Source organism: Rosa chinensis, chromosome 3 (genome assembly GCF_002994745.2).
Source record: "Rosa chinensis cultivar Old Blush chromosome 3, RchiOBHm-V2, whole genome shotgun sequence".
Classification (NCBI taxonomy): domain Eukaryota; kingdom Viridiplantae; phylum Streptophyta; class Magnoliopsida; order Rosales; family Rosaceae; genus Rosa; species Rosa chinensis.
In genome coordinates this window covers 25,854,187-25,881,293 of record NC_037090.1, presented here as the reverse complement: position 1 = coordinate 25,881,293, position 27,107 = coordinate 25,854,187, and the positions used below count along the sequence as shown (strand labels likewise).

General features: G+C 38.1%; 2 protein-coding genes across 7 annotated transcripts; both read right to left on the bottom strand.

Moving 5' to 3' along the window:
- Window positions 1-292: 292 nt before the first annotated feature.
- Window positions 293-4,537, bottom strand: LOC112191460 (UBP1-associated protein 2C). Of its 2 annotated transcripts, none has more exons than XM_024330810.2 (7): window positions 4,359-4,537; window positions 4,076-4,196; window positions 3,773-3,916; window positions 2,428-2,624; window positions 2,241-2,316; window positions 1,154-1,447; window positions 293-1,062 (listed from the first exon to the last, which is right to left on the bottom strand). In XM_024330810.2, the coding sequence occupies exons 1-6, from the start codon at window positions 4,481-4,483 to the stop codon at window positions 1,181-1,183; spliced, it is 930 nt and encodes a 309-aa protein (XP_024186578.1). In that variant the 5' UTR covers window positions 4,484-4,537; the 3' UTR covers window positions 293-1,062; window positions 1,154-1,180. The 2 variants fall into 2 exon arrangements, with proteins under 2 accessions (XP_024186578.1, XP_024186579.1); XM_024330811.2 differs by having other exon boundaries at window positions 293-1,054.
- A 17,242-nt stretch (window positions 4,538-21,779) lies between these two features.
- On the bottom strand, window positions 21,780-25,375 carry LOC112191464 (myb family transcription factor PHL5). Of its 5 annotated transcripts, XM_040515954.1 has the most exons (8): window positions 25,102-25,375; window positions 24,172-24,667; window positions 23,848-24,028; window positions 23,694-23,770; window positions 23,550-23,589; window positions 23,012-23,066; window positions 22,784-22,853; window positions 21,780-22,542 (listed from the first exon to the last, which is right to left on the bottom strand). In XM_040515954.1, the coding sequence occupies exons 2-8, from the start codon at window positions 24,592-24,594 to the stop codon at window positions 22,336-22,338; spliced, it is 1,053 nt and encodes a 350-aa protein (XP_040371888.1). In that variant the 5' UTR covers window positions 24,595-24,667; window positions 25,102-25,375; the 3' UTR covers window positions 21,780-22,335. The 5 variants fall into 5 exon arrangements, with proteins under 5 accessions (XP_040371888.1, XP_024186584.1, XP_024186583.1 ...); XM_024330816.2 differs by lacking the exon at window positions 25,102-25,375 and having other exon boundaries at window positions 21,780-22,524; window positions 24,172-25,085; XM_024330815.2 differs by lacking the exon at window positions 25,102-25,375 and having other exon boundaries at window positions 23,848-24,010; window positions 24,172-25,082.
- Window positions 25,376-27,107: the final 1,732 nt, after the last annotated feature.

Here is a 27,107-nt window from a genome sequence, read left to right as displayed (position 1 = left end):
GTTAAAACTTTTGACTTGTTTTAAATTTACTAATTTAAACTCTCACAAACTATGTTTTAAAAAATGCCCGACAGACTAGATCTCTACAAATCTACAATAGCAGTCACGTAGTTCAGATTGGCTTATTTCCGGTATATATTACTCTACGGGGACCATTGCTAACTGAAGTTTCTGAAAATTCCAATCACTCCTGGTAAGAAACTTCCAGGGCGGCTTCCGCCTGGAGTAATTAGAAATTTTCCCAAATGGAAAAGATGCAATGGAAAGAACCAAGTCTGTAAATCCGAGCTCATGGAGACAATATCGCCTTCTTAAATAACAATAACCTTGCCGAGCTCAAAGATTTCCTGGAAGTAAACTTCCTTCAGTTTGACAAATCTTTGTCCAGATGAAAACAGCCCAGACAATGTATGTACCTTCCCATACAAAGAACTAGCTACAGTTTTCCTTATCCCAACTGGTCTTCAGTTCGAAACAGGCATTTAGCCATACTTGATCAGTTACTCTTATCAGAAGTCCACTCCAGACTGAAATCACCGCCTCCAAAACCCAACCTACAAACCCTGCATCACTTGGTGTAATTTACAACGCAAAAAGAAATTATACATGGAGGCTGTTGGAGTACCCTTGCATGCAAAGTGTTGCAATTAGTTGCAGAATTGGGTAGGTTAAGTGTCCGTCAGGTTCATCTACAACCGAAGTGTAATCATCGGGCGAATTCATCAATGCCTGAGCATCTCTTTTACAGAATCAAGCAACAGAAGTACAAAAAGAAGAAAAACATGTGACAAGCAAACAAATTTTTTGTGAAAAGTGATAGCTTTGGGTTTAGTCTAACAAGTCTCCATCGCAACAAAGGAAAATGGTACCCTAGTTCTAACAACATGGTAAAAAATCTACCTACAACAACTGAAAGGTTTTGACTACACCATGTTAATAGTACAACAAGAGCAAAATTCCAGTGCAGAAACGTAGCTTCTATGCCACATAAGATTCCAACCCAACACACATTCTCCCTAAATCATCTACCAGATGTGCAAACTAGTTTAGAGGCCTGCAAAACTTAGCACATAGAGAATGAGGAAAGCAATCAAAATTGACAACAGTTATGCTATAAAACCACATACCAAATGAAAAAGAAAGGGCCACTTACCATATGCTGAAAACTGTCTGTCATCAATTATTGTTTGCCAATGTAATATGGATACGGAATTTGTGACTGTGTTGGGTATGGAGCTGTGGGAGGACTTGAATAAGTATTATCATGGTATGGTCCCACAGCTGGTGGGTAACCATAGCCATGAGGGGCGGTGCTTGGATGGGCTTTTCCAGGTTGTGCATATCCAGGTGCTAAAGGCAACGGCATTTGAAACATTGGTGTCGGTAACTGTGTTTGAATTGTTCTGCCTTTGTGGGAATCGGCAAGTTTCACAATGACATTCCTCCCCTGCAACCGAACAAGAACATTAGACAATTGCTGCCATATGATTTTTTTGCCAATAGTATGTAACCATTATGAAATATGGGTAGCAATGCTCTCAGAACTTTCTTAGATAAGCATAATGAAAAGTATGTAAAAGCTGTGCTACGTGATCTTAACTTTTATCGTAGATGAAAAATTAATGCAAGAAAACATGAACTATCTTTGCCCAAGTACATGAACAAAACTATTGGTAAAACATGATGGTTAACTCTTTTCTCGTGCTCAATCAAGACAAGTTAAACCAGGAAGTAAATATAATGCTGCTTAGACAAATAGCCTCATAGTGATGCCAAAATCTGCTCCTATCATTTAAATTATACACTCAAACAACATGGTTCAGAATTCTTCTACAACAAACAACCATCTAATAGAACAAATTTCTTGCAGTCGTTTCAATTTTGCCATGGTTTGTGTTACTGGTCAATTACACATAGATTTGGGCATAAGACTACGGATGAGTAACAACCGGTGATGGCAATGGCAATGGTCGAATTTGGGATGGGTTCTCCCTTGTGTTTTTTGTTCTTTTGATTTTACTTTTAGTCCTAAGATAAACACTGTGAAATTAGTGAACTGGAGATCCCCACTCCTAAAATTATATTGAGGTAATAATGCAGCTACAACCCACAGAAAACACATGGACATAAAGACCTTCAGGCCTTTATACGTTTGACCTTCAGCTGACTTTGTTCAAATGATTTTGCATTTAGAAAGATAAACTGAACACTAAAAATGCAAACAAGGGTTCTTCACTAACCCCAAGGGTCTTTTGTGGATCATCTATGGCCTTCTTTGCAGCCTCCACTGTCTTGAACGTTACAAAGCCAAACCCACTACACAAAAAGTAAAAAATACAAAACTGCAGGTTATAGCAAGAATCTTGTTAAGGATAAGGAGATATATTATTCTCCGCATGCAGTACATGATGATAAACTTTTTCATACCGTGACTCATTTGTGTCCTTGTCATATGCAACTGAACCTTCTTCTATATCACCGTGCCTGCCAAAGAAGTGGAGGAGCATCTCACTAGTGACATTTGGTGATAAGCCCCCAATGTAGAGTTTCCTCTGGGTAAGATCTTGGCTAGAAGTTGAACCAGTTAACCCCTCACATGCTAAATTACAAACAGCCATGCGACCCTGGAAAAAAATAATCAAGAAACTGAAATATATTTAAAAATGGAAAGTTAACTATTCACAATGTACAAACAGAGGTGCAACCATTTTGTCTGTTCAGTTCATCTTATGCAATAGGACATATGAAGAAATTACACGTAAACTTGCAAATAGAGTCCATCCAAAGGAACACTATCTAGCCAACCCATTCCCAGCTCATGGCCTCACTGCTACCTGGTCACTCATACAACACTCACCCTTAGTCTAGCCACTCCCCATCACAGTTCACAAAAAGTCATGGAACAAGGTAACCAACCATATCAACTGATAAAATACACCTGTATGTCTGAATACTCCTACCACATATAATAAGTTTGCACCTCCCTATTAAACTACATGGCTTTCAAAATAAATTGTTCTCCTTATTTTTAAAGAAGATCAATTATTTCCTCTTTCATTTCTCATTAACTCTGCCTCATCCCCTTTTTTTTACAGAAAGCCAAGGCCTTTACAAATCTTGGCTAAGCATCTCTCTTATCTTATTGACTTGTAATATTTCTCCGTCTAGATAACTGGAGTTGACTTCAAATTGAATTTACGTAAAGAACAGATATGTAATTACCATTCAAGAAATTGTGTAAATTATGCATTTGCTTAAAAAAAATGTATATTTTAAAACTTCAAAAACTGACAATCTATGAATCTCCACAATCGCTACTTTCTGTAAGAGGCATTTTTTATTTGATGATGGAACCAACAGAGCACCAAGGTTGATACAACAAATTCATCTTATAACAGATATTCTAAGTATAATAAAAAATAGATACTCTATTATTCACACGAAACTACAGAGTACGGAGGGAGAACTGGCAACTCTGAAACTGCATAGCAGCTATTTTGCATAACTTGGAACTATCATAAGAAGCCAGTATCTTGTAACAGAAGGGCGAAAAGTAACAATCAAAAGATGTTTCTTCAACCACCAACATTAATAAGATTGCCAATCACATACAACTCAACAGCAAAATATAGTACATAACGTCACTAAATTTCATTCGTTTTCCTCAGTCAACATGTCGAACTCAAAATGTATATCAGCCCTAGTTTGTCTAGATGGTCAAAGAGTGAAATAAAAAAAATTGAATTAGACTTGCGACGAGGCAAACGCTTACATCAATTAACTTGCTAGGAGCTCTGAGCGCACGGTGAGTTGACTCCATATGTTTGTAAGTGATGAAACCATATCCCCGCGATTTTCCACTCGCTTTGTCATAGATGACAGCTCCTTCCTCAATTTCTCCATGCTCACTAAATGCCTGGAACACATACCATATCTTAGCTAGTTAAGATCAATGCAACACGGCCCGAATGATCGCACCCATATTTGGTCCACAAATGAAGAGCTCTAAGTCAAAATGATGTACAAACAAATATGAGAGTGATAACATGCAAAACACCACAAACAATGCACTCACAGCACACAAAGTATCGGAAGAGGTATTCCAGGCCAACCCACGAACAAAAAGCTTGCGGTGAACAGGATCTGCTGTGGCTATACCCTTAATTTCCTCTGCAATTGAAGGATATTGGGAACCCCTTTATGCCTCAAACATGCAACCAAACACAGGGTCAATCACACACACACCACACAACCATTCTCACATGCAACATGGGGGGGTTGGGTTCAAGATTCAAGGACCAATTGTTGGAGTAATTAGAATTGGAAAAGAGGAGAGAGTGTAAGAAAGTGAAACGCACAGTTTAGCTAGGAGATCGACGAGCTGGGGCTTGGCGAGAGGGTCAAGAAGGGCGCGCAAGTCTTCCTCTGAATGCGGTGAGATTCCTTCACTGTTGTCCAGCTTTCTCTTCTTTATGTCCTCCATGATTGAGAATTAAAGGACCCTGTCGCTCTGGACTGCGTGCGTGTGTGTTTATTTTCAAGCCAGGGCATTCTTTTATTTCTTTCGGTTTAATTTCGTCATATTCTTATTATTTTTTTTTTCTCTCCGTTTTTTATGAAAAATGACTAAATTCAGTTTGTTTCCTCTAATTTTGAAGCAAACATCAGTTTGATCCATAATAATTTTTTTTTAATCATGATGGTCTTTGCACTTTCATTTTCCATCAAAAGCGTCCAAAATTCAAATTTATCTCGAAAAATGAGTCAAATGTTGAGCTAGACTAGACATTATGGCCTATTTGTCATCTTTTAAATCTCCTAAAAGGATAAAACGGACATTTCTCCATTTTCTCTCTAAAATTTAAATTATATATAATCATCCCTTTTTAACCAGAAAATAGGATCCAAACCTCCAAATTAACTAGCTGAAGAATAAAACATCAACAAAACCAGAAAATGACCAGAACTTGAAAATTAGTAGAAAATGTAACACATAAATTACCAAAAAATTGTTGTAGCAACCAAATAGATGCATCAATGTGTTTTACATCCTAACTAACCAAAAATACAGCTTGGATTGAGTTACACAAAATTATACCTCTAATCATCTAAACAAAATGGGAGAATTTTTCGAACAGTACCTGAATTAACGTGTCTCACTTTACACTAACTACACTTTGATACTTGGACTATAAAACCCAACTACATTTAAATACACGCTGTTAATAATACCGTTAACATTTTGTTATTATTCAATTTTTAGAGGGTAGTTTGGTATTTTCACTCTCTCTCTCTCTCTCTCTCTGAAGTTTCAAGTTAAACGACCAGTGGTGGCGCCATTAATCTGGTGCCAATATCAAAATGGAAGCCTCGGATCTCTTCCTTCACATTCATCAGAACCCCAACCAAGTCCAACTCAAGCACAGCCATATTTCCAAGCATTAACATCACAAAACCATATGATTCATGCTCCATTACCAGAACAAAATGCCACAACCACACTTTCGCTATAAACATTACTCCAACCCGCCACTGTAGAAAAGCTTGAAAAGCTGCAGCTATTGAAGATGTTTCCGGCGCTATAACGGATCCGAGACCGGTCGTCCTCACCTGGCAAATTGTCGTAGGAGCTATAAGTATCAATTAGTTCACTAATTATCACCCCACTTTTAGATATAATTTGTTATAGATTTTCACTCTCTCTCTCTCTGCAACTAGCAACCAGGAAAACAAATCTCCAGAAAATACTACCAATTCAATCTATATTTCTCACCAACCAATCACATAATACACTACCAATTCAAAAACACCATAGCACCCAACGTAGAGAGAGAGAGAGAGATAGAGAGACCCCAAAGCTCAGATCAAACCCATGGACCATGAGAGAGAGAGAGAACCCAAAGATCCAAGATGGGTTCTTTTGTGAAGTCACCAACCTACTGTTTGGAAAGATCAAGGCTTTGGAGCCTAAAAATGCCATCAAAATCATGGGATATCTTTTGATACAAGATCTTGGTGAGAACGATTTGATGCAATTGGCTAGCTTATGGCCCAGATACCTTTTTGCACTATCTAATTCTCAGGGCCAAAATCCAAATGGGACTTTCCTCCAATACTTCCTCTTTTGCATCTTCCACCCCCTCTTCTCCTTCCCCTCTAAACCCCATAGCCAGACCCACCAGTGTCAATAATCCATTCTCACAGTCCTCCCTTAGATCCCAAACGGTGCTTTCTCCTTCGGTAAAAACCCATCTTCTCCTTCTTCCAATTCCTGGCCGCTTTCTGCCTTCCCTAACAACTCCATTAGCCCCAAGTCTAGTCTTTTGCTTTCTTACGACAATATCCGGGCCGACGCCAAAGCCGGATCTGTTCCACTTCCCTTGCATTCCAAACACGCCGACAAGGAACGTGATGTTTGGTTCGATTTGTGCGGTGGAACAACCCCAAGAAATCTTATTTTCTTTTTTATTTAAAAAAAAATTCCAAGGTGGATCTACTGTCATGATCGCACCACCTATTTTTTTTTTATCCTTTTTATTAAAAAAGATTGACTTTTTAAAGGTGGATAGTTAAAAAAATAAGGTGAATAGTCAAGACACAATTTTACCCTTGAAAATTTGCCAGGTGGCATGCCAACTAACGGTGTGTATTTAAATGTAGTCGGGTTTTATAGTCCAGGTACCAAAGTGTAGTTAGTGTAAAGTGAGGCACGTTAATTCACAGTGACCTTTAGTTCAGGTACTATTCAAAAATTCTCCCAAACAAAATATTAGACCTAGCAACCATGTGACATAGCACAAGATTGCACAAAAAAATTGCAACATGCATCTCTAAATCATAACCTAACCTTGGTTACTAACCCCATTCTTTGCATTTTCCCTGATCCTTGCAAATGACCTTGATGAAGCCTATGCAGAAGTAGCTGGTCTACCTTACTTGAAGCTTTTACCCTTGCTTTAAGCAGTTACCCTTGCTTTAAGCAGTTACCCTTGCTTTAAGCAGTTATAGCTATTGATGCATTTGATGTTTTGTTACTGTCTTCTTTTGATCCTTTTTTTTTTCTACAGTAATGAGATGAATAATAACCTAGAGAACCAAACAATAACACAAAAATAAAACAAGTGTGAGCTGAGTTTACCTTCTACTGTTTAGTTCTTAGCTTTGCCTTTGCTCTAAGCTCATTCTTTGACTTTGGCTGCTTTTTGGTACCCTTAGTTTGCACCAAGTAATGTGGTCAGTGTGGCTACACCTATATCAATTGCATTTTCTACTAATGACCAAACTTTGCACAAAACACCTGAGTTTGAGTTGATGCCTCTCCTGTGTTTAGTTTCCTCTTCTTAGTTGCTTTTTCCTTAGGTGGTAGGTGCCTATGACAAGTTTTCACATTATGACCCCATGTGCCATAGTTACTACACTTTAAGGATTTTTAACTTTCAAGCTTGGAACCCTCAGTCTCCTTTTCAAATGCATCTTTCATCCTTTTGGTTCTTGGCCTACCAGGCTACCTATTGTACTGTGGTGGGAGGATGGTAGGTTCATAGGAAGAGATCTACAAGTCCATCCCATTCACTAGCTTTACTGTGTTGGAGTAAACAGCTATGTAAGTCTTGGTGAGGTAACAAGCATCCACATAGTCTTCTGGCTTGTATCTCATGAAGTTGATAATAGTTATGGCATGCTTGCATGGTATAACAGTTAGATCTCATCTCCTGCATGCATATGTCTTTCTGGTCAGATCAACCACATGTCTACTTCCTCCAAAACTTTCTACCTCAATTTGGGGGCTACCAGAACCATATGGTATGCAATCTATTGCAAATTTAACTTTCTTCTTCTCTAGAATTTCTCTAGGCTTGGGGCAGATAAGGTCCACAACTTTGCTTATCTTGTCTCTTCTCATTGCAATCCTCTTCATCATCTTAACCATAATATCCTCAAAGCATGAAATGACAGGCTTGGATCTAGTAGGTCAAATGAAAGCATTGAAACTTTCACACAAATTATTGAGAAGCACATCACATTTTAGTATGCTACTAAAATGAGCTCTAAACTAGTAATTAGATCGACAAAAATGAAATACTAGCCCTCATTAATGCATATCATCATTCTAACAACAACAAGCATTTATAGATTAATGAATTTAGGTCTTACCTATTAACCAGTCATAAGCTGTAAGGTCCATTTGCTTCATCAGAATCAACTTTTTGGTGTAGTAAGCCATGGTTGTTGATTTGGAAATTGTCCATACCTGATCCTTTGAAACTTTTCAAGGAAACAGCTATTGAAGTTGGTCCCACAAGTGTCTCACACAGAACTTATATTATGCAAGTGGCACCACAGCTTCCAATACAGGTAGCAGACCCTTCTGCTTGTCTAATATCAAAGTTCAACCATTGCCTTAACGAAATAAGAACAATTTGTTTGGAATACGAAGATTTGCTTTCTTATTTTAATTATGATATTAATATATATGTTATCTGATGATGAAATAATATCTTCAGAATCTAATGATAATGAAAATGAAATAAACACTTTAAGTGATAATGAAACAGATAAAGAAGAAAACACTTCTAAACCTTAAAAGAAAAGAAAAGCCAAAGAATCTCTTCCTGAGTTTGTAAATGAAGAAGCTTTTGAAAAGTACTTGAGAACAACTCAAGATGAAACATACAAAGATTTTATTAAAACAATAGAACATTCATCAACTTCTAGAATAAAAACTACACATTTCACAAATTTTTATAATTTCTTTTCTTTCTTTTTCTTTTTCATAGTTTGTTCCTGACATTATAGGGATTTGCACTTGTTTTAGTGCAATTGCCCCTTCTTTGTCTTTCTTATTTTCTATTTTTGAGTCACTGTTTATGACTATAGGGCCTCGTTTAGTTGACCAAAATCATATGATGGGAAATTGAATTAATATCCTTTCCTTAACTACAAATTAATGGAATGGATTTTGACATTTCTATTTGCGTGTTTGGTGTGCCATGGAATTGATAGTCAGAAAGAGTTTGACAATTGTGGAAATAGGATAAAAGTGTCACTTGTTTCCAATAATACCCTTTTGTTGTATGTAGCAGAATGAAGAGATATTGATTTTTATGGCCATCACCAGAGAAAAATCTATGAACTAAAGATCCAAAAGAGTACAAAATAAAAAAGAAAAGAAAAGAACATGTTGCGACCTTGTAGCTATGGAAAGGAACACATTGCAAACCAGCTAGCTCGTCTTCTTAATATATTTTATATAGCCCTTACAATTGCTTTTTGTTCTTCTGAATCTCGATCCATAACCGATCATCAGCGCTATGTAAATAAGGAGATGAAAATTATATTCAGGGATTTTTTCACTTCAAAGAGTTATGGGTTTATCCCCAAGAGCTTCGATCATTCATTCATGGAATGACAGTCAAATATATGGGAGAGTATATCAATACTAATCCATTAGAGAAAAATAATCGATCTGGTAAAGTCTAACAGCCTTGATGGCTCTGACGACCGGGATGGTGATGATGACATTACCAGATTTTGAAGAAGAAAATATGCAGAAAAGCTTTGTTTTCGATAAGCAAAGACAGGAGGTTATATGATTTGTTTCATTAGAGGTATATGTTGTAATTTCATTTCCATAGCTACGGAGGAATTGAAGTACCACCCTCAGGCCATTAATCTATTTCCACCCATTAGACGGAATTGATTGCCCCTTTTAGTTTCCTTTCCATAATAAAAGTTATGTACAAATAGCAGTAACTATTAGAAATGGAAACCAATAGTCCGGGCTTCGTTTCCAACATAACAAATGCAGCCTAGGAGGTTTAGTTTCTTGCAAACTTAACAGGCATGGAGATTCTAGTTGCTACTTTTTACTTTGAGATCTTTTATCTCTGAAGTAGAGATTTTTCCCATATGATTGAAACTCTATAGTAGCTGGTTTGCTACTAGACCTTTCTTCTACAAAGTCATTGAATAACCATTATTTTGGTACTTCTAAATCTTTCCAATATAATAATGTTGGCTGTATTTCAGTGTCCAATAGATTTCGTTCAAACAATTCGATTATGTTTTTTTTATCTAGATATTTTATAGATGTTTGAGGGAGCCTGGCTAGCTCATGTATTGTTATTTATTGGATTGCTAAATTCTGGGAGTTATGATCCATACTTAAATTTTTGAGTTGAATGTTTATCTTTACCGAATTTTCAATATTTCTATTTGTTATAGATAGAAAGTAATTTGGTTTCATGTTAAACCAAACTATTCCATTTACTAGGTTAGATTGGATTCCTCTAATCATTAACTAAAGTGGATTATTCAATGTTTTGTCAAAAACTACAGCAAGTATTGATGTGTCTAAACCTTGCCTAAATATTGCAGTTATAGTGATCACGATTAGACCAATATGAACATATCTTATGTTTGGATATTTTTTTTCTTCCATCTTTCAATTCTCTTTTTGTCAAACAATAGGATTTACACTTCTTCAGTACATTGAGTTGTGGTGTTTTCACTAAATTGCTCAAATATTCTATGAGAAAATATTTTAAATCTAGAATGCTTATAAATATTTTCTTTACTTATAGCATATTTGACTTTTTCTAAATTTTGTAGTTGTTCATTAGAAAAGCTTATTTCTTCTTCAATGACATCTTTTAACCTTATATTTTGAAATTTTTTTTCAAAATTTTCTTTAATATGCTCTTTTTGTTCAAGGAAAAGCACATTATGTGCCTTCGTCAAAGAAACAGACGAAGAGGGAATCAAGCAATTACAAATCACAGCTCAATCAGCATTTAGTATCATCAATGTAATTGATATTTCCGTTGTAATCCTATCCCTATATAAAGGGGTTATGAATGAAATGAGTAGACCAATTCCAATCTCCATTTACTTTTACACGTTATCAGCACGCTCAGAGCAAATAGCCAAGAAAAAATTCTAGCTTTCTAATTTTCTTTTCGTCGAGAAAAATCAAAACCCTAGAAGAAAAAAATCTTTTTCTTCCTTTTTCCTACCGCCACCAACTATAAAAAAAAAAAAAAAAAAAAATTCTTCTCCGTCCAAGACCGGCACCATCTAGACCGGCCTCACCTCCATTCCGGTCTCGATCCCAGCCAACAGCAATTTGCTCTCTGCACCCATCTTCCTCTAGCGGACACACAGCAGGTCAGCAGCACACCATCGGCCTCCCATCAGAATCTTTCTTCCGACATCGGTCTCGATCCCATCAGAACACTGCTGCTGCTGCAACCCACGGCCTCACTCGTCGCTGCTGCACGCCCAGACCGGCCTTTTTCCCTCTGCCAAGACTGTCGTCGAAGGACTCCCACCTACAGCACCAGATTTCGGCGATCCGATCGGCGTTCTAGAAGCCCAGTACTGCCGGTGATCCGCCTCCAGCACCAACCCTACATCGCAGCCCACAGCCGGCCAGCCTCATCCCCGCCTGCATCACCGACCGCAGCCCAGATTCCGGCGTCGCTCCACCTCTTGAGCGTTGCTCCCAGCCAACTGTCGCATCTAAGCCCCGTCGCTCAAGCACCCAGCCCAGTCATCGCTTTGCCTGCACACCACAAGTGAGAAAGCAGCCAAAGGAAGAAGCAGACGCAGAAGAGAGAGAAAAGAAAAACGAAGAAGAAGACGAAAAAAAAAAAAAACGAAAGAAAGAAGAAGACGCGAGAAAAAAAAAAACCCGGGCCAACAACTTCCAATCAAAAAAAAAAAAAAAAAAAGGGGCCTTTGCGGCCCAGAGAAAAAAAGAGAAAAAAGAGAGGCCCTGCTGCCCAAGAAGAAAAACAGAGCAGGCCTCTGCAGCCCAGAAAAAAAAAAAAAAAAAGCAAAGAAAAAAAAAGAAACAGGCCCTGCGGCCCAGATAAAGAAAAAGAAAAAAAAACAAAGCCCACTGCTGAAAAGGGAGAGGAAGCGGCCTAGTTTCATAAGCCCAAAAACATCGCTACGCACGCCTGCATCAACACGCGCGTGCGCTAGGATTGTTTTATTTTCTCGAAATCAAGTATGTTTTCTTTATTTTATTTTATGATTTTAACAAAGCATGCTTTATACTTTATTGTTTATGCTTTTATTTTATTTTGTTATTAAGCATGTTTAATTAGATAATTTTTGTTTTAAACATGCCTTATTATTTATGTCTTATATCATTATATTTAAGCATGATTTATAATTATGTTTAAGCATGCTTTATATTTTATTGCTTATGTTTTTATTATGCAATTGTGAGCATGTTTTGTGAATTTTATTTACGCTTATATAGTTATTCCTAAGCATGCCTTTAATTATGCTATTGTTTATATTTTATTTTACGCATGAAATATTATTGCTATTATTATATGTCGCATATATTTTGTTGTATATTTGTGCAATTTGAGCATATCATGTAGTTTATTTTTATATATGCTATGTCTTATTTATTATTAAATGTGTTATAGTTATTTTTGTAATACGACATATAAAATTCCATTTTGCCATGATAATGAAAGTTCATGCGCATTATAAATACATACTTACTGTGTTAAAGTATTTTCACATAGCATCGAAAAAAAAAAAATGTGACCATTACGAATCTTGGTCTTGAAATCTAATTCATATATTGGAAAATAATTTACGTGGATGTCTTTATGACTGCGTAATTTATATATTCTCTCTTGTTTTATGTAGATGGCTGATCCAACTCGACCTGAGTTTGACATTTTTGGACTCAGAAGGACTTGAGTACCATCGTTGGGTTTTCGATATGGAAACTGCATTTGTGGCAAAAGACTACACTGCCACCATTACTGATCCCAAAGATGATGAACTATCTAATAAGGTGAAAGCAGATGCCTTAATTTTTCTGAGGCGACATATTGATCCTAGCCTACGCTGGGAGTACCTTCAGTTGAAGACACCCAAAGCACTGTGGGATGCCCTTAAAGGACGTTTTGGGAACATTCACGATACTTTGCTCCCAGGACTGGCGGTTCAGTGGAATGGAATCTGCTTGCTTGACTATAAAAATGTCAATGACTTCAACAAGGACATGTTGCGCTTAAAGGCACGTCTCAATTTCTGTGGAAGGGAAATCACAGAAGATGATATGATCCACAAGACTCTTACCACCTTTCCTAATTCAGCTTTTATACTAGCGAACCAGTATCAGTTGGATTATGACAACAAAAGAATCACAACCTTCAATAAGTTGATAAGCCTACTGCAAGTGGCTGAGAGACAAAATAAGATTCTCTTGAATAACAATGCCAGGCCCACTGGGACAAAGAAAATTCCCGAGGCTAATTATGGAAAAATGAAAGGTGGAAATAACTCCAATGCAAGGGGGTTTAGACGTGCTGATCCCTACCCATGTGGCAACAATGCACCACATGGAAAGGGACATGGGGATCATGGAAAAAAGATGCCAAAGGAAAGAGTTGACAATGAACCATGCTATAGGTGTGGATTCATTGGGCATTGGTACAAGAACTGCCAAGCAAACAACAGAGTAGCAGCCAATTACAAGAGGTATAGAGAGTCTAAAGAACAAGTGACTCACTATATGGAAGAAGGAGGTCATGACCTAGACGTCAACCTTACAGTTGCAGACTCCAATGGCAAAGAGGAACTTGCTAAGTCAATGGATGCTCTCAATCTTGACTGATCTGCTTTATTCAATTTTATTTTCCAAAGACAGTTGTGAAGGCATAATGCCCCATTTTTAATTAGACTATTATTTGGTCTTAAAGTTTATTTTCAATCATGGATTGATGAATAAGATTTCTGAATAAGACCTTGATTTGATTATCGTTGGCTTATTAATAAATTTTGAATTTTATTCTGAAGCACTGAATTTATTCAAATTTATTTACTATACACATATTTACATGGTTCGACATAGCACTATAAAGATGTAAAGCAATACATCTAGAGAAAATTATTAGAATGAAAAGAATATCATTCTACGCAAATAGAAATACTCTAAAGAATATGAGTTATATTTTCTAAATACCTCCCATTTATTTGTAGAAATGAATGGAGGAGAACTTGAGTGCTTAGATGATAGTGGGACTACCCACACAATATTAAGAAATAGGCAATTATTCATTGAACTAAATAGCCTATAATTCCTCTGTGACTACGATGATTGGATTATCAAAACTAATAAAATGGCGAGGAACTGCCAAATTTTTTGTTGCCTAAAGGCGCAACATTTCAAGTCACAGACGCTCTATATGCACAAAGAGCTAATCGAACCTTGTTAATGTTTCAAAGCTATTTGTGCCAACGATTATCCAGTAAAAACACACCGTGAGAATGGAACCGAATACCTTGATATTACATCTAATGACTGTGGAAGGAAACACATCTTAGAGAAACTTATGAGTCAATCTAGTGGACTGTACCTCACTACAATTCGGATCATTGAATCCTATATTGTCACCAACAATGAAATATGGGACACTGACTCATACAGGCTTTTGCATGACCGCCTATGGCACAGAGGTCATGACATGATGATCCGTATTTTTCAAGAACTCACACGGACTTCCCTTCTTTCGAGTGAAAAATGGGAGAAAAATCCGCCACACTGTAAGGTGTCGGTTCTAGTATTGCCCAAATGCAGTCATTGCCTTCTGAAGTACCAGATGCACCACCTCCCTCACATTATGCCTCATTGACTATTTCAAAGGCACATCACTCGTTTTGCAAAGCCTGCTCTTTAGCAAAAACAGGATCGAGACCTTCCTATGCTAAAGATACAAAACAAAACATTCCATTCTTACAAAAGATACAAAGAGATGTCTGTGGACCTATCCATCCAGAATGCGGACCATTCAAGTACTTTATGGTTCTGGTGGATACTTCGACAATCTGGTCACATGTCGTTTTATTGTTCACAAGAAATGCTGCAATACTCCTAGCATAGATTATACGTTTAAGGGCTCACCACCCTGATCACCCTATCAAGTCTATAATGCTTGATAATGCTGGAGAGTTTACATCAAAAGCATTTGATGATTATTGCATATCTATTTGGATCGATGTAGAGCATCCTGTACCCCATGTGCATACACAAAATGGTCTCGCAAAAGCCACCATCCAAAAGGCTACAGATGGTGGCTAGGGCATTGGTTATGCGCACTAACCTGCCTATATCTGCATGGGGTTATGCAATATTGCACGCAGCTTTACTTATTCGTTTAAGACCCACAGCTAGCCAACCATTTTATGCGTACCAGTTGGTAACTGGATATGAGCCTGACTCTTCACATTTACGCATATTTGGTTGAGTAGTATAGGTGCCTATTGCGCCCCCACAGCGCACTACACTGGGTCCTCAGAGACGATTAAGTATTTATGTTGGATACGAATCCCCAACAATTATCCGTTATTTGGAACCCTTGACAGGCGATCTCTCTACCGCTAGATTTGCGGATTGTCACTTTGATGAGACAGTCTTCCCGTCGTTAGGGGGAGATAGGAAAAAGGATTTTCCAAGGGAACGACAGGAATTGTCGTGGTTTGTCCCCACTCTGTCTCATCTTGATCCCCGCACTTCATAAAGTGAAAGTGAAGTGAAAAGAATAATCGATCTTCAGAACGTAGCAGATTCGATGCCTGATGCGTTTACTGATATCGTAAAAGTGACGAGATCATATATACCAGCTGCAAATGTGCCTGCAAGGTTAGAAGTCCCCTACAAGGGGCACGGTGCCGCAGATAGAGGCACTGCAACCGCACTTAGTGGAGGTGTGGTTGAGGCCGTGGCTCCCCAAGGAAGAGGAGGAGGTCACTTGGTTCGATTGACACTCACCCAAGGAAGAAGAGGGTGAGTAAGGCACAAACCAATCATCAATGTATAGAATCCCTCTCATGAGATTGTCTCTGATTATAGTTATGTCCATGAATCAATACTGGAGGACGCTCCGATGTTTGAAATGATTCCAGAGAACAAAGAAATCTCAAAGGATTACGAGAGTACGTATGAGTTGATAGAAAGATCTTCCATACACATTGATGATATATACTGTTGCTCAAGGAATCATAGAGCACGATGATATCGAACCACGCTCTGTTGAAAAAAGTCAACAAAGAGCAGATTGGCCTAAATGGAAAGAAACAATCCAGGCAGAATTAGATTCTCTGACAAAGAGACAGGTATTTGGTCTGGTAGTGCTAACCTCACCAACTGTAAAGCCTGTAGGACATAAATGAGTCTTTGTCAGAAAGCGTAATGAGAAGAATGAAGTCCTGAGGTACAAGGCTCGCCTTGTGGCGCAAGGTTTCTCACAACGCCCTGGAATTGACTACGAGGAGACATACTCTCCCGTAATGGACGTTATAACGTTCCGCTACTTAGTTAGCTTAGTAGTTTCCAAAGGACTGGAAATGCAGCTCATAGATGTGGTTACTGCATATCTCTATGGGGATCTAGATTCAGAGATATATATGAAAAGTGCCTAATGGCCTTACATTACCCAAGTCAAGTGACTCTAAACCACAGAGTGCGTTTGCAATTAAGTTGAAACGCTCACTTTACGGATTGAAACAATCCAGACGGATGTGGTATACCCGTCTAAGTGACTACTTGATTGGGAAGGGATATAAGAACGATGAATTATGCCCCTGCGTATTCATAAAGAAAACAAGTTCCGGATTTGCAAATTGTAGTAGTATATGTCATAACTGGTACTCTTGATGAAATAAGAGAAACCGCGAGCTACTTGAAATCCGAATTTGAGATGAAGGATCTTGGGAAAACTCGATTCTATCTAAGTCTTGAACTAGAACACCGAGTTTGTGGAATATTAATCCACCAGTCTGCATATGTCCAAAAGTCAGGCGATATAACATGGACAAAGCACATCCTGCTAGCACTCCCATGATCGGTCGAAGTTTGGATGCAAGGAAAGATCCATTTCGTCCAAAGGAAGATGACGAACAAGTGTTGGGAGCTGAAATTCCCTATCTAAGTGCAATAGGCGCATTATTGTACTTAGTCCAATTTACTCGACCAGACATTGCATTCTCAGTGAACTTGTTAGCTAGATTTAGCTCAGCGCCAACGCAGCGTCACTGGAATGGTATCAAGAACATTTTCGATACCTAAAAGGAACCATTGACTTGGGACTGTTCTTTCCCTACAGAAAGACAAGAGGGACCGCATATGGAACTGCAATCCCTAAAGGAAATGTTGATGGCGAAAACGCCACTCACTACACTAAAACGCCAAACTACGTTTTGGTCGGTTTTGCTGATACTGGATACGTCTCTGACCCACATAAAGATCGTTCCCAAACTGGTTATGTATTTACCAATGGGAACACAGCGATATCTTGGAGATCAACCAAGCAAACCCTTGTGGCTACCTCCTCGAACCACTCAGAGATCATTGCTCTACTTGAGATGGTTCGTGAGTGTATATGGTTAAGAGCTATCATTACACATATTCGAGGGACTAGTGGTTTGAGTTCTACCACTGAAGGGCATACTTGTATTTATGAAGATAATGCAGCTTGCATCGAATAGATAAAGCTAAGATATATCAAGGGGATAATACAAAACACATATCGCCAAAGTTTTCCTATAATCAGCAACAACAGACCCTCCTCAAGATTCAAGTGAATCAAGTAAGGTCTGAGGAGAATGTGGCAGATTTGTTCACCAAATCACTGCCTAAGGCCACAGTTGAGAAACATGTGAAAAGCATAGGAATGCGAAGACTTTCCAAGCTCACTTGATTAATGTAAAGATCAGGGGGAGGTGTAGACGTCAGGGGGAGTCTAACACACACATGTCATACTCAAATGTAAAAGGTGTGTTGTGCTCTTTTCCTTCGACCAAGGTGTATTTTTGTCCCATTGGTTTTATTGTTACTTGGCAAGGTTTTTAGTGAGGCAACAACTCATGCACCATTTCATCTTTGACTTGGCACAAGGGGGAGTGTTAAAGGAAAAGCACATTATGTGCCTTCGTCAAAGAAACAGACGAAGAGGGAATCAAGCAATTACAAATCACAGCTCAATCAGCATTTAGCATCATCAATGTAATTGATATTTCCGTTGTAATCCTATCCCTATATAAAGGGGTTATGAATGAAATGAGTAGACCAATTCCAATCTCCATTTACTTTTACACTTTTAGCATAAAGATAAATTCTTCATCATCTAAGCTATCACTTTCTGTTTCTAGCTCATAGAGAATTTCTCCGTCATTAGAGATTTCCTCTTTGAATAGTATTTCGGGGTTATGTTCCTCTAGTACTTTAACCATTTTCTTGGTATTTTTTCCCCTTTTTAGGACATTTTGCGGCATAATGCTCTTCTTCATTGCAAATGTAACATCTGCATTTTTTATACTTTGGATTTTTTCCAAATTGTTTTTTCTTTCTAATGTAATTTTTCTTTTTAAATGACTTCCACTTATATCTTCTCTTTTTAGAAGATCTTGGTTGTGGATTACAACCTATTTTCCAATTTTCTCTAAGAACCCTGTCGCAACATTTTCTTCCTTTTGAATCGTTGCTTATTTGGCTTTTAACTTGGATTTTAGCTTTGACTTCTACACATTTTTCGGTGATAAGTCGTAAAACGAAGTTTATTCTGAATCCTAATTAAATTATCATGTTTGTTTATTTTTTTTTAGGAATCAGGATAACCTCTTATAGCTAATTCATCCCATGGGTTTGGGAGTTTATGAAAAAATTGCAGGATCCAATGTAGGCTTGACTCTGGTTTTACTTTGAAGTAGTTTTTTTATGGACTAAATTCAGTTTAGTCCCTCGAACTTTATGGCTAAAATAACTTTAGTCCCTGACTTTTTTTTTTTAATCACGATGATCCCTGCACTTCCAAATTACATCAACCTAATCCAAAATTTGACTTTGACTCGAAACATGACGTCATACGCTGATGTGGAACCTACATGGGGTCCCACTTTTCAACTCTGACCCTCAGTTTGAACGAAAAGTCCAAACTGCCCCTACTTCTTTAGATTTTTTTTCTTTCTTTTTCTTTCTTCCTTTCCCCGATTCTATTCCCTTTCGGTCTTCTTCCTTTCTTCCAACCCTCTTCGTACTCCGATTTCTTCTTCTTCTCAATTCAAATTCTCCTCCAGAACCTAATCTCCAATCAAGATCATATGTTTCCTCCCATTTCGTCGCCAGTTACACCACCGCCACGCTGGAGAAAAGACCAGCCCCACGTAGAAGGTCTCAGCGATCACGGACGAGATCGGGGCTTACTCTGCTCGAGGTCTCAGACCTAACGGAGGTCTTGAGAGTGGAATTGGGGATGAAGTCGACAATAATGATGATGATGCCGGGGATGGGAATCGACGGGCTCGAGGGCGCCGATAAGGGTAGCGATGTGGCATTGGGAAGGCGGAGGAGAACGACGTCGTTTTTGTTGTGTTGAATAATCAGGACTTAAAGGGGCTGCCTTCTTCCCTGCCCACGAGCCCCGTGGCTCAGTTTTATCCTGAGGCACATGGCCCACAGCTGCCGGGGTCAGACTTTGACCAGCCCTACATGTAACCCGGAACCTAGGTTTGAATTCGGGCCCTAGCTCAATCAAATGTGTGATCTTTTGAACTGAATGAGTTGAGTTCATATGTACTTAGTTTGGGTTGTGATTTTTGCGTCAGAGCTCAGACTTTCTTCGCAATTTTAACTCTGTTGGTAGTGGCAATGGACTGCTTGAAATAGAAGACGGTGTTTGATGTGAAGCTTGATTCTTGGTGGGCATTCATCGGAGGCGCTGTAGCATCTGAGACCCTATGCCAAGACTACTCCGCTTCTTTCCCCCCTCACAAATTCACATTTCCTCCTATTCTCAAAGCTTGTGCCAAGATCTGATCAGCCCCTCATGTCCAAATGGTCCACACCCATCTCCTCAAAACCGGGTTCTTCTCCGACGTCTCCGAAGCTACCGCTCTCACGGACGCTTCCATGAAGCTCAACCTCTTGGACAATGCACTCAAGGTGTTCGATGAAATGTCTCACCGAAACTTGGCACCCGTAAACACTGTGATTTCCTGGTTGTTGCATAATGGACATCGCAGAGAGGCTTTAAAGGTGTGCAAGAGCGTTGGTTTTGGAGGGCTCGGGTTGAATTCGGTTACTATAGCTAGTGTGTTTTCGGCGTGTGACAATGCGAAGCAGGGGATGGGAATGGATTGCGTGGCGGTGAAGCTCGGGGTTGAGAGTGATGTTTATGTTGCTACCTTAGCTGTGAGTATGTATTGGAGCTGTGGGGAGTTGGTTTCTGCTTCAAAGTTGTTTGAACATATGCCTGTCAAGAATGTGGTGAGCTATAATGCTTTTATAATAGGGCTTTTGCAGAATGGGGTTCCAAGGGTGGTGTTGGATGTGTTTAAGAAAATGAGAGCATGTAGAGGTGAAAATCCGAATTCAGTGACATTGGTTTCGGTTCTTTCTGCTCGTGCTAGTGTTTTGTATCTCTGATTTGGCAGGCAGTGCATGGTTTGATCATGAAAGATGATGGTATCGGCGTTGGAGTTCGGATGCGGTGGAGGAGGTGGTGGAGGAGGGCGTGTGTTGGATCGATTTGGCTTTTAGGTTTGGGACTTCTGAGAGAGAGGTAAAGTTAGAAGGGAGAAAAAGAAAGAAAATTAGAAATTAGAATAAATTTTGGTAAAAAAAAAAAAATTAGATTAAATTGAAAATGTCTATTTTACCCTTCGTCGGAGTTTAAAATTTGCAAAGTGGGACTCCATGTCGGTTCCACATCAGCATATGACGTCATGTTTCAAGTCAAAGTCAAATTTTGGACTAAGTTGATGTAATTTGGAAGTGCATGGACCATCGTGATTAAAAAAAAAAGTCAGGGACCAAAGTGATTTTAGCCCTAAAATCCGAGGGACTAAGCTGAATTTAGTAATTTTTTAATACATCTGAGCGTATTCTTCAAATTAACATATATTAGAAAGTTCCATCTTTGACAATATATATTCAACATCTTCATGAATGATTTATCATCCGTTACTCCACACAAATGATCTTTTATCATTTTTGTAAAGTCATTTAGTATTGAATCAAAATCTTTAAAATTCATTAGCAAGAGTCACATTCAAAAGGAGCCGATATATTATTTCAACGCATGTAATTAAGCAAAGTATTGGCTTCATAATCTTAAGGGATCCCCCAACAAGTGATCAGTGCCGGTATGTGTGAGTTGAGTCTCAAACTGTAGTAACAAGAGGGACAAGATTGAAACATGTAGATTTTGGCTTCGGGACATCTCAATGTTATTCCCAGGAGACATTAGAGATGCATGAGGCCTTAGAAACTTTAAACTGCTAAGTGATAACTATCAACAGAAGCTAGGATTTGCCTTCTGCAATCTTGAACATATTTTGCAATACAGTATTTTTATAGGAGGTAATCAAAACTGATTCCAACTCCAGGAAAGAGAAAGAAGAACGAGAATAAAACTTTAGGAACTGGATATATTACCTATGGATGACTTTAACATTATAGATATATGGTCAATGCCTCCCAGCTTATCATGTTTAGTATTTCCTTTGGTGTTGCTTGTCACCAGATAAACTAAAGTACATCATATTTTTCACTCGAGATCAGGTGCTGGGCTAACTTGTTGAAGAAGAGTCACCATAGTTGGTAGAACTACGTCCAGAAGACAGAAGATCAGCTGTGTAACCAGAGAAAAACTAATGAATTACAGCAACCATGAAATGTGCACAACAAAGTACCCCTAATCACAATGCACAAAAACCAACTTTAGAGGTGAATTCTGGAATAGAAAACACATAGTACAAGATCCTGATTTTTCCATATAAGAAGTGGAAATAGATCTCACAATTTATTAATACTATCTGATCTAGTATCTCCATGGAACTTATACTATCTGATCTACCAATGCTGGAAGGTGATCGATCAATCACTTCTCGAGCATCATCTCCTTTTACAACCTATTCAATATTTAGTTTCTCAACAATATTGAATTGGACAAAAGTCAGATGCTCTGCAAGTGTAGAAACATGGACCTGAGTGTCCTTTTGCATGTCAACACAATTTTCACAGTGCAAAATTTGAGGTATACATGAATGCATGAGAAAATGATGGTAACAATATGCTTGTTACCAATACCACCACAAACAACTTTATGTGAAAATAACAAAAATCATTCTACAGCATCTATTCTATCAGTCAACACACAAATGGGATTATAGTATCATCTTCTGGTTTCTTCTTTTCTTTCTTCACCTTGTAGAAGCATCTAAAGGGTTCTTGATTCTGTCAAGCTTTGTTGCAACCACATGAGCACTTAACCTTGAGAATGACCTAACGATGTGCTTTTCAGGCTAACTTATCTTGGATGGGAAGTGGGAATTCCCAGAACCTTCAGGACTTGAAACTTGAATTTCATTATCTGATGGACCATTTTCATGGCATGTAAAATCCACGTTTGGAGTCTTTAACGTGCTATCACTTGTTTTTTGCTGCAGGTCAAACATTTTCTTGAGCCGCTCCCCTTGTTCTTCAATGCGCAACTGTAAATTTCGCTGAATCTGTTTAGCAGAAGTGAACAAATGAATTTACATAAAAATTAAAAGAGAGGTTAGAATGTAGTATTACTAACCAAAATACCAGAAGCACATGATTTTGTTTCTTTGGCTTATGATGTCATTTATGAGCTAGTTTAGGACTTTAGAGCAGAGTACAAGAAGTGATAACAAGAAAACTGAAAGCTCCAGTTAATATAGAAATCATAAAACATTGACACCACCAAAATGGATTGCAAGTATCTACCTCTAGTTGTTCGTGAAGTTGCCTCTGGACATCTAGTTGTAGTTGCAGTGCCTCTTTGATTTGCAAGCCACTGCCAGAAAAATTTACATCATAGGTGTGTAAGAGGCTGGTGAACAAAGGAGTTGAAGAGAAAAAAAAATTCAAAATGAATGTTAATCTTTGTCAAGTTAGAATGTTATTTGATAAACTAAAACTAGTATAACATTCAAGGGTAAAGAGACAGTTTACGTTTTCACATCAAGCTGAGGTTCGACATTCACATTAGCTCTTTTCTCAGATTTTCCTGAAACAGAAGAAAATTACTCAGAACAGAATAATGATAAAAGAAGCCAATATCATCTAGAACAGACTTAAAAAAGACTAACAATAAGGGTGGGAAAAAAAGTATGTAATTGAAAATCATGTAAACAATGTTTTGCACTTCTAAGGTGTATCTAAAGTTGTAAACAATGCATCCCAGCCAAAGATTCGGAGAATTGATTTATACATATATATGTGAGTAAAGTCTCACATCAGGAAGTAGTAACAACAATGAGGGGTTTCAAGATTTTTCAGATTTAAGTGGTGTCTTAAAGCATTTTTATGTTGGCCGTTTGGAGACTTGTCAAGGTGTGATTCACTCTAAACAAGGAGACCTTAAGATGCATATTCTATACATCACCCTTTTTGTAATAAAACGGTTAAAACCAAATGCAGCTGCCAAGGGCAAAACTATGAAACATGATTGAAACAAGTACAAAATTGGATGACAGAAGCCAGGATTTACCTTCTGCAGAGTCTGGCAAATATTTTGCGATTCGATATTTCTACAAGGAGAATACATAACGAAATTTAAGAAAAAATAAATAACTGATCCTACAGGGGAAAGAAAAATAGGAACAAGAGCACAAACTTGAAATTTCAGATATACCTGCAAATGACTTTTGACATGAAAGATGGTTAGTCCCTCCAATCCCATCTTCTTCAGTATCGCCTTAGGTGTTGCTTCTGTTATTGATCGAAGGATAAATCAACACAATGAATCATTCTTATATAACAGAATGCAATAGATTATATTTACTTACTGTCAGCACCCCCAAGACGATTGACACACTCAACAAACTTCTCGTGAAGATCTTGATTCCATCGTATTCGTGTTTTACTCGAGAGTGATGGGCTGGTTGAAGAAGAATCACCAGAGGTTGCAGAAACCGTTCCTGAGGAAGTTCTTGGAGACTGCTTTGCTTGCTGAGAAAAGAAGCTCACCTGCGTAACCAGAGAACTACTGAATAAAAGAAACTAGCCATGACTACAATTGAATTGAATATCTTAAATGAATGGTGGAACATATGACAAATGAATGCTCAAAAGCAACTGCAAAAATAAATTCTACAAAAGAATATACATACTTGTTCCTGATTTTCTTTGAAAGCTAGTGAAAAGGGTCTCCTAACTGAGCCACTAGTACTATCTTGATGCATTTGTTGATGCAGAAAGAGCTTACTGCCTGGCAAATGGTTGCTTGGGATTTGATCAGACTTCTCAGAGGATTTATAAGATTGAGAGCTGTTGGTTTGGGATTTCACAATTGATTGCAAGGTATTTCTGATGTCCTCTGATGATTCCATTGAGTAGCTTTCCTCATATGATTGGCCTGAAGGGAACTGTGGAGGATTAGGATTACCAACAACTTGAGACTCATAGTGCGAAGGAAATCCCATGCATCTTTCGGTTGCATAGAAAGCCGAAGCCGGTGATTCAAATCGGCTCATAATGCTGCTTGGTGATTTTGCAGGCCCAATATTTTGAAGCTGTGACACTCCCTGATCCATGGTGGGTTGCTGAAGCCAAACTTCCACGTTCCAAGGCTGTTGTTGCAGACCCAAGAGCTGGTGAGAAGAATGACTACCAAGTTCAAAGTTAGGATCACTAATTAGTCCATGGCTGGGTTGATGCAAGGAACGAATACAATCTATCTTTTGCTCGTTCATTTACAAGGAACAGGAACTGAAATCACAACACAACAAACCCCAACAAGAACAGCCAGTAGTACTAGGCACTTGTGCTCAATATTCTCCTCCAACATCTAAAACGCTATAAAAATCATTCTTTCAGGAATTTCATCAAAGATAAAAGATGGCACGATAGACAGGGAAAGAACAAAGAGAAGAAGAAACAGATTTATGGCACACTATTTCTCTCACATGAATTCAGCTGTAAGTTTTGAATATAAATACGCAGGGGAGTCCTATATATGTACTCCTTTTAATTATTAATTGTATAAAAGGGCGAGGATTGAACAATGCTAATATCGATAAAACCAAGGTAACAAAACGTACATGAATAAGAAACAATCCTCCACATAAAACAATGTACACACAAACGCGTCCCAATTGAGAGATATTGGAATCAGTGTTTACTGTGTCTCCATCACAGAGAGAATTAAAAACATAACCTCAAAAACCAATGGATAATGGGTTTTTGAGAGGACAACGATTCCCAATATGTTACTGTTTATTTTTAATCGTTAAAATTTTGGAAGGGGGAATAATTCTAAGGCGGCATCTCTGTCCTAATTTAGAATAAAAGATACTAGCTAGAATAAATTCACAGAACAGATCTGTGGTTATTCCTATTATGATAGTGTTTACCCACCATATATATTCTATTTCCCATGAAATTGCATAATGTAGAGAGCTATCTGAAATTACAAGAACAGCTTCATGTACTGTTATATATAACTCGAAGCATAATGGAATTTTGCAACAGTGAGAGATTCCCAAACGTGCTTAAAAAATAATGTCTGAATCTTCTCATTATCATAACCAAGCCTATGGAATGGTTTCTACACTGTCAACTATTACGAGAAAAGTCGGTACTAGTTACACAATATATTCGAAGTTAGGAATGTATAAAGATTGTGATTCCCTTAAAAATATTTAGAAAATTTTCATTTTTTTGAATTTTACAGAAAAAATCATATGAAGACTAGAAATTATATTTTGATCAATTAAAAAAAAAATGTATGAAATTCTGAATGGAATTAAGATGATCGATTCTTTATTGATAATAAAATCAATAAAGACATGGTCAGGGTTTAGGAGCTTTCTCTTTAAACCAAGACGATGGTGGAGGATCGTGGTGGACCGCCGGATTGGTGATGGTTCGTTGCTTTTCCGATGGTTTGTAGTAGGCTGATCTAGAGCCTCCAAGGAGGTTTAGGTTGGTGGCGACAACGGCATCGACCCAGGCGTTGTAGGAGGAGTGTCGGACTGGTCTAGGGTCTGCTCCCTAGGTTTCTCGGCGAGAAACCCTAGTTTCAAGATAGGGTTTGGGCTGGGCCTGGGGTAGTGGGCTAATGGCTAATCTTTATCCTTTCTTACACTTGTGGATTGGGCCTAGTATGGACTGTTGGAAGGAGTTGAATTTTCCCTACTTTCAATGAGAGTACTCACCTTGTTCTGCCCTCCGTTGTAGCTGTTTTGCTGGTTGATGTACACCAGGAAGGTCTTAGGCGTCCATGCTTGTCAAGTTAGTGGCTATGATTTAGGGTTGGATAGGTGTGTGAGTTTTTACATTTTGTTTTTTTTACTTTTTCTTTTTTAATTTGGTTTGTTTGTTTTTGGTAGCTCTGCTATATGCAGGCTAATTCATTCATTGAGATGTAATATGAGGGATTTTCGAATTCCTCTAATTTGACCTAGTGAGGTCGTTATATTAATGGAACTTGATTCCGTTCAAAATTTTTTTTTTAAAAAAATATAAAAAAAAGTACAAAAGGATCAAAAGAACAAATATATCAACAAGATTATCTGGCGCATTTTAATCATTGTTACTAAATTCTTAGGCAAAGTCATATAGGAACCTCCGACGAACTGGCCTCTTTCATGGTTCTCATAAATTAACTATACCTGATATTACCATATTATTGGCTAAATTATATATGAAATGAAAATTGTGAACTGTGTATTTGTATTTGCATATGTGTCATTATCAAGAGCACAAAAGTACAAGGGAATCGTATGCGTCGACTTGGTGTTTGATTATTCTTGACATTATTAGAAGGCGAAAGCGGGTGGATTCCAAGCATGAATACTTCAGCCTCTTGACTAAGACAGGGAGGACTAGCTCTAAGGTGTACATTAATTTAGCATTAGCAATATGGATGAATCAAAGCTCATTCAACTTTGTCTTCGCCCTTTGAACCCTTTTGCACCTTATTGTGCTCCGTCAAAAATGGTTTGATGTGTGTGATTTAACCAAAAGAAAAGCAGTATGCAAACATGGCGAAATAGTCTGCAATACATGACTATCAAATCCCGATTAGATGGACTTCGATCCGTGA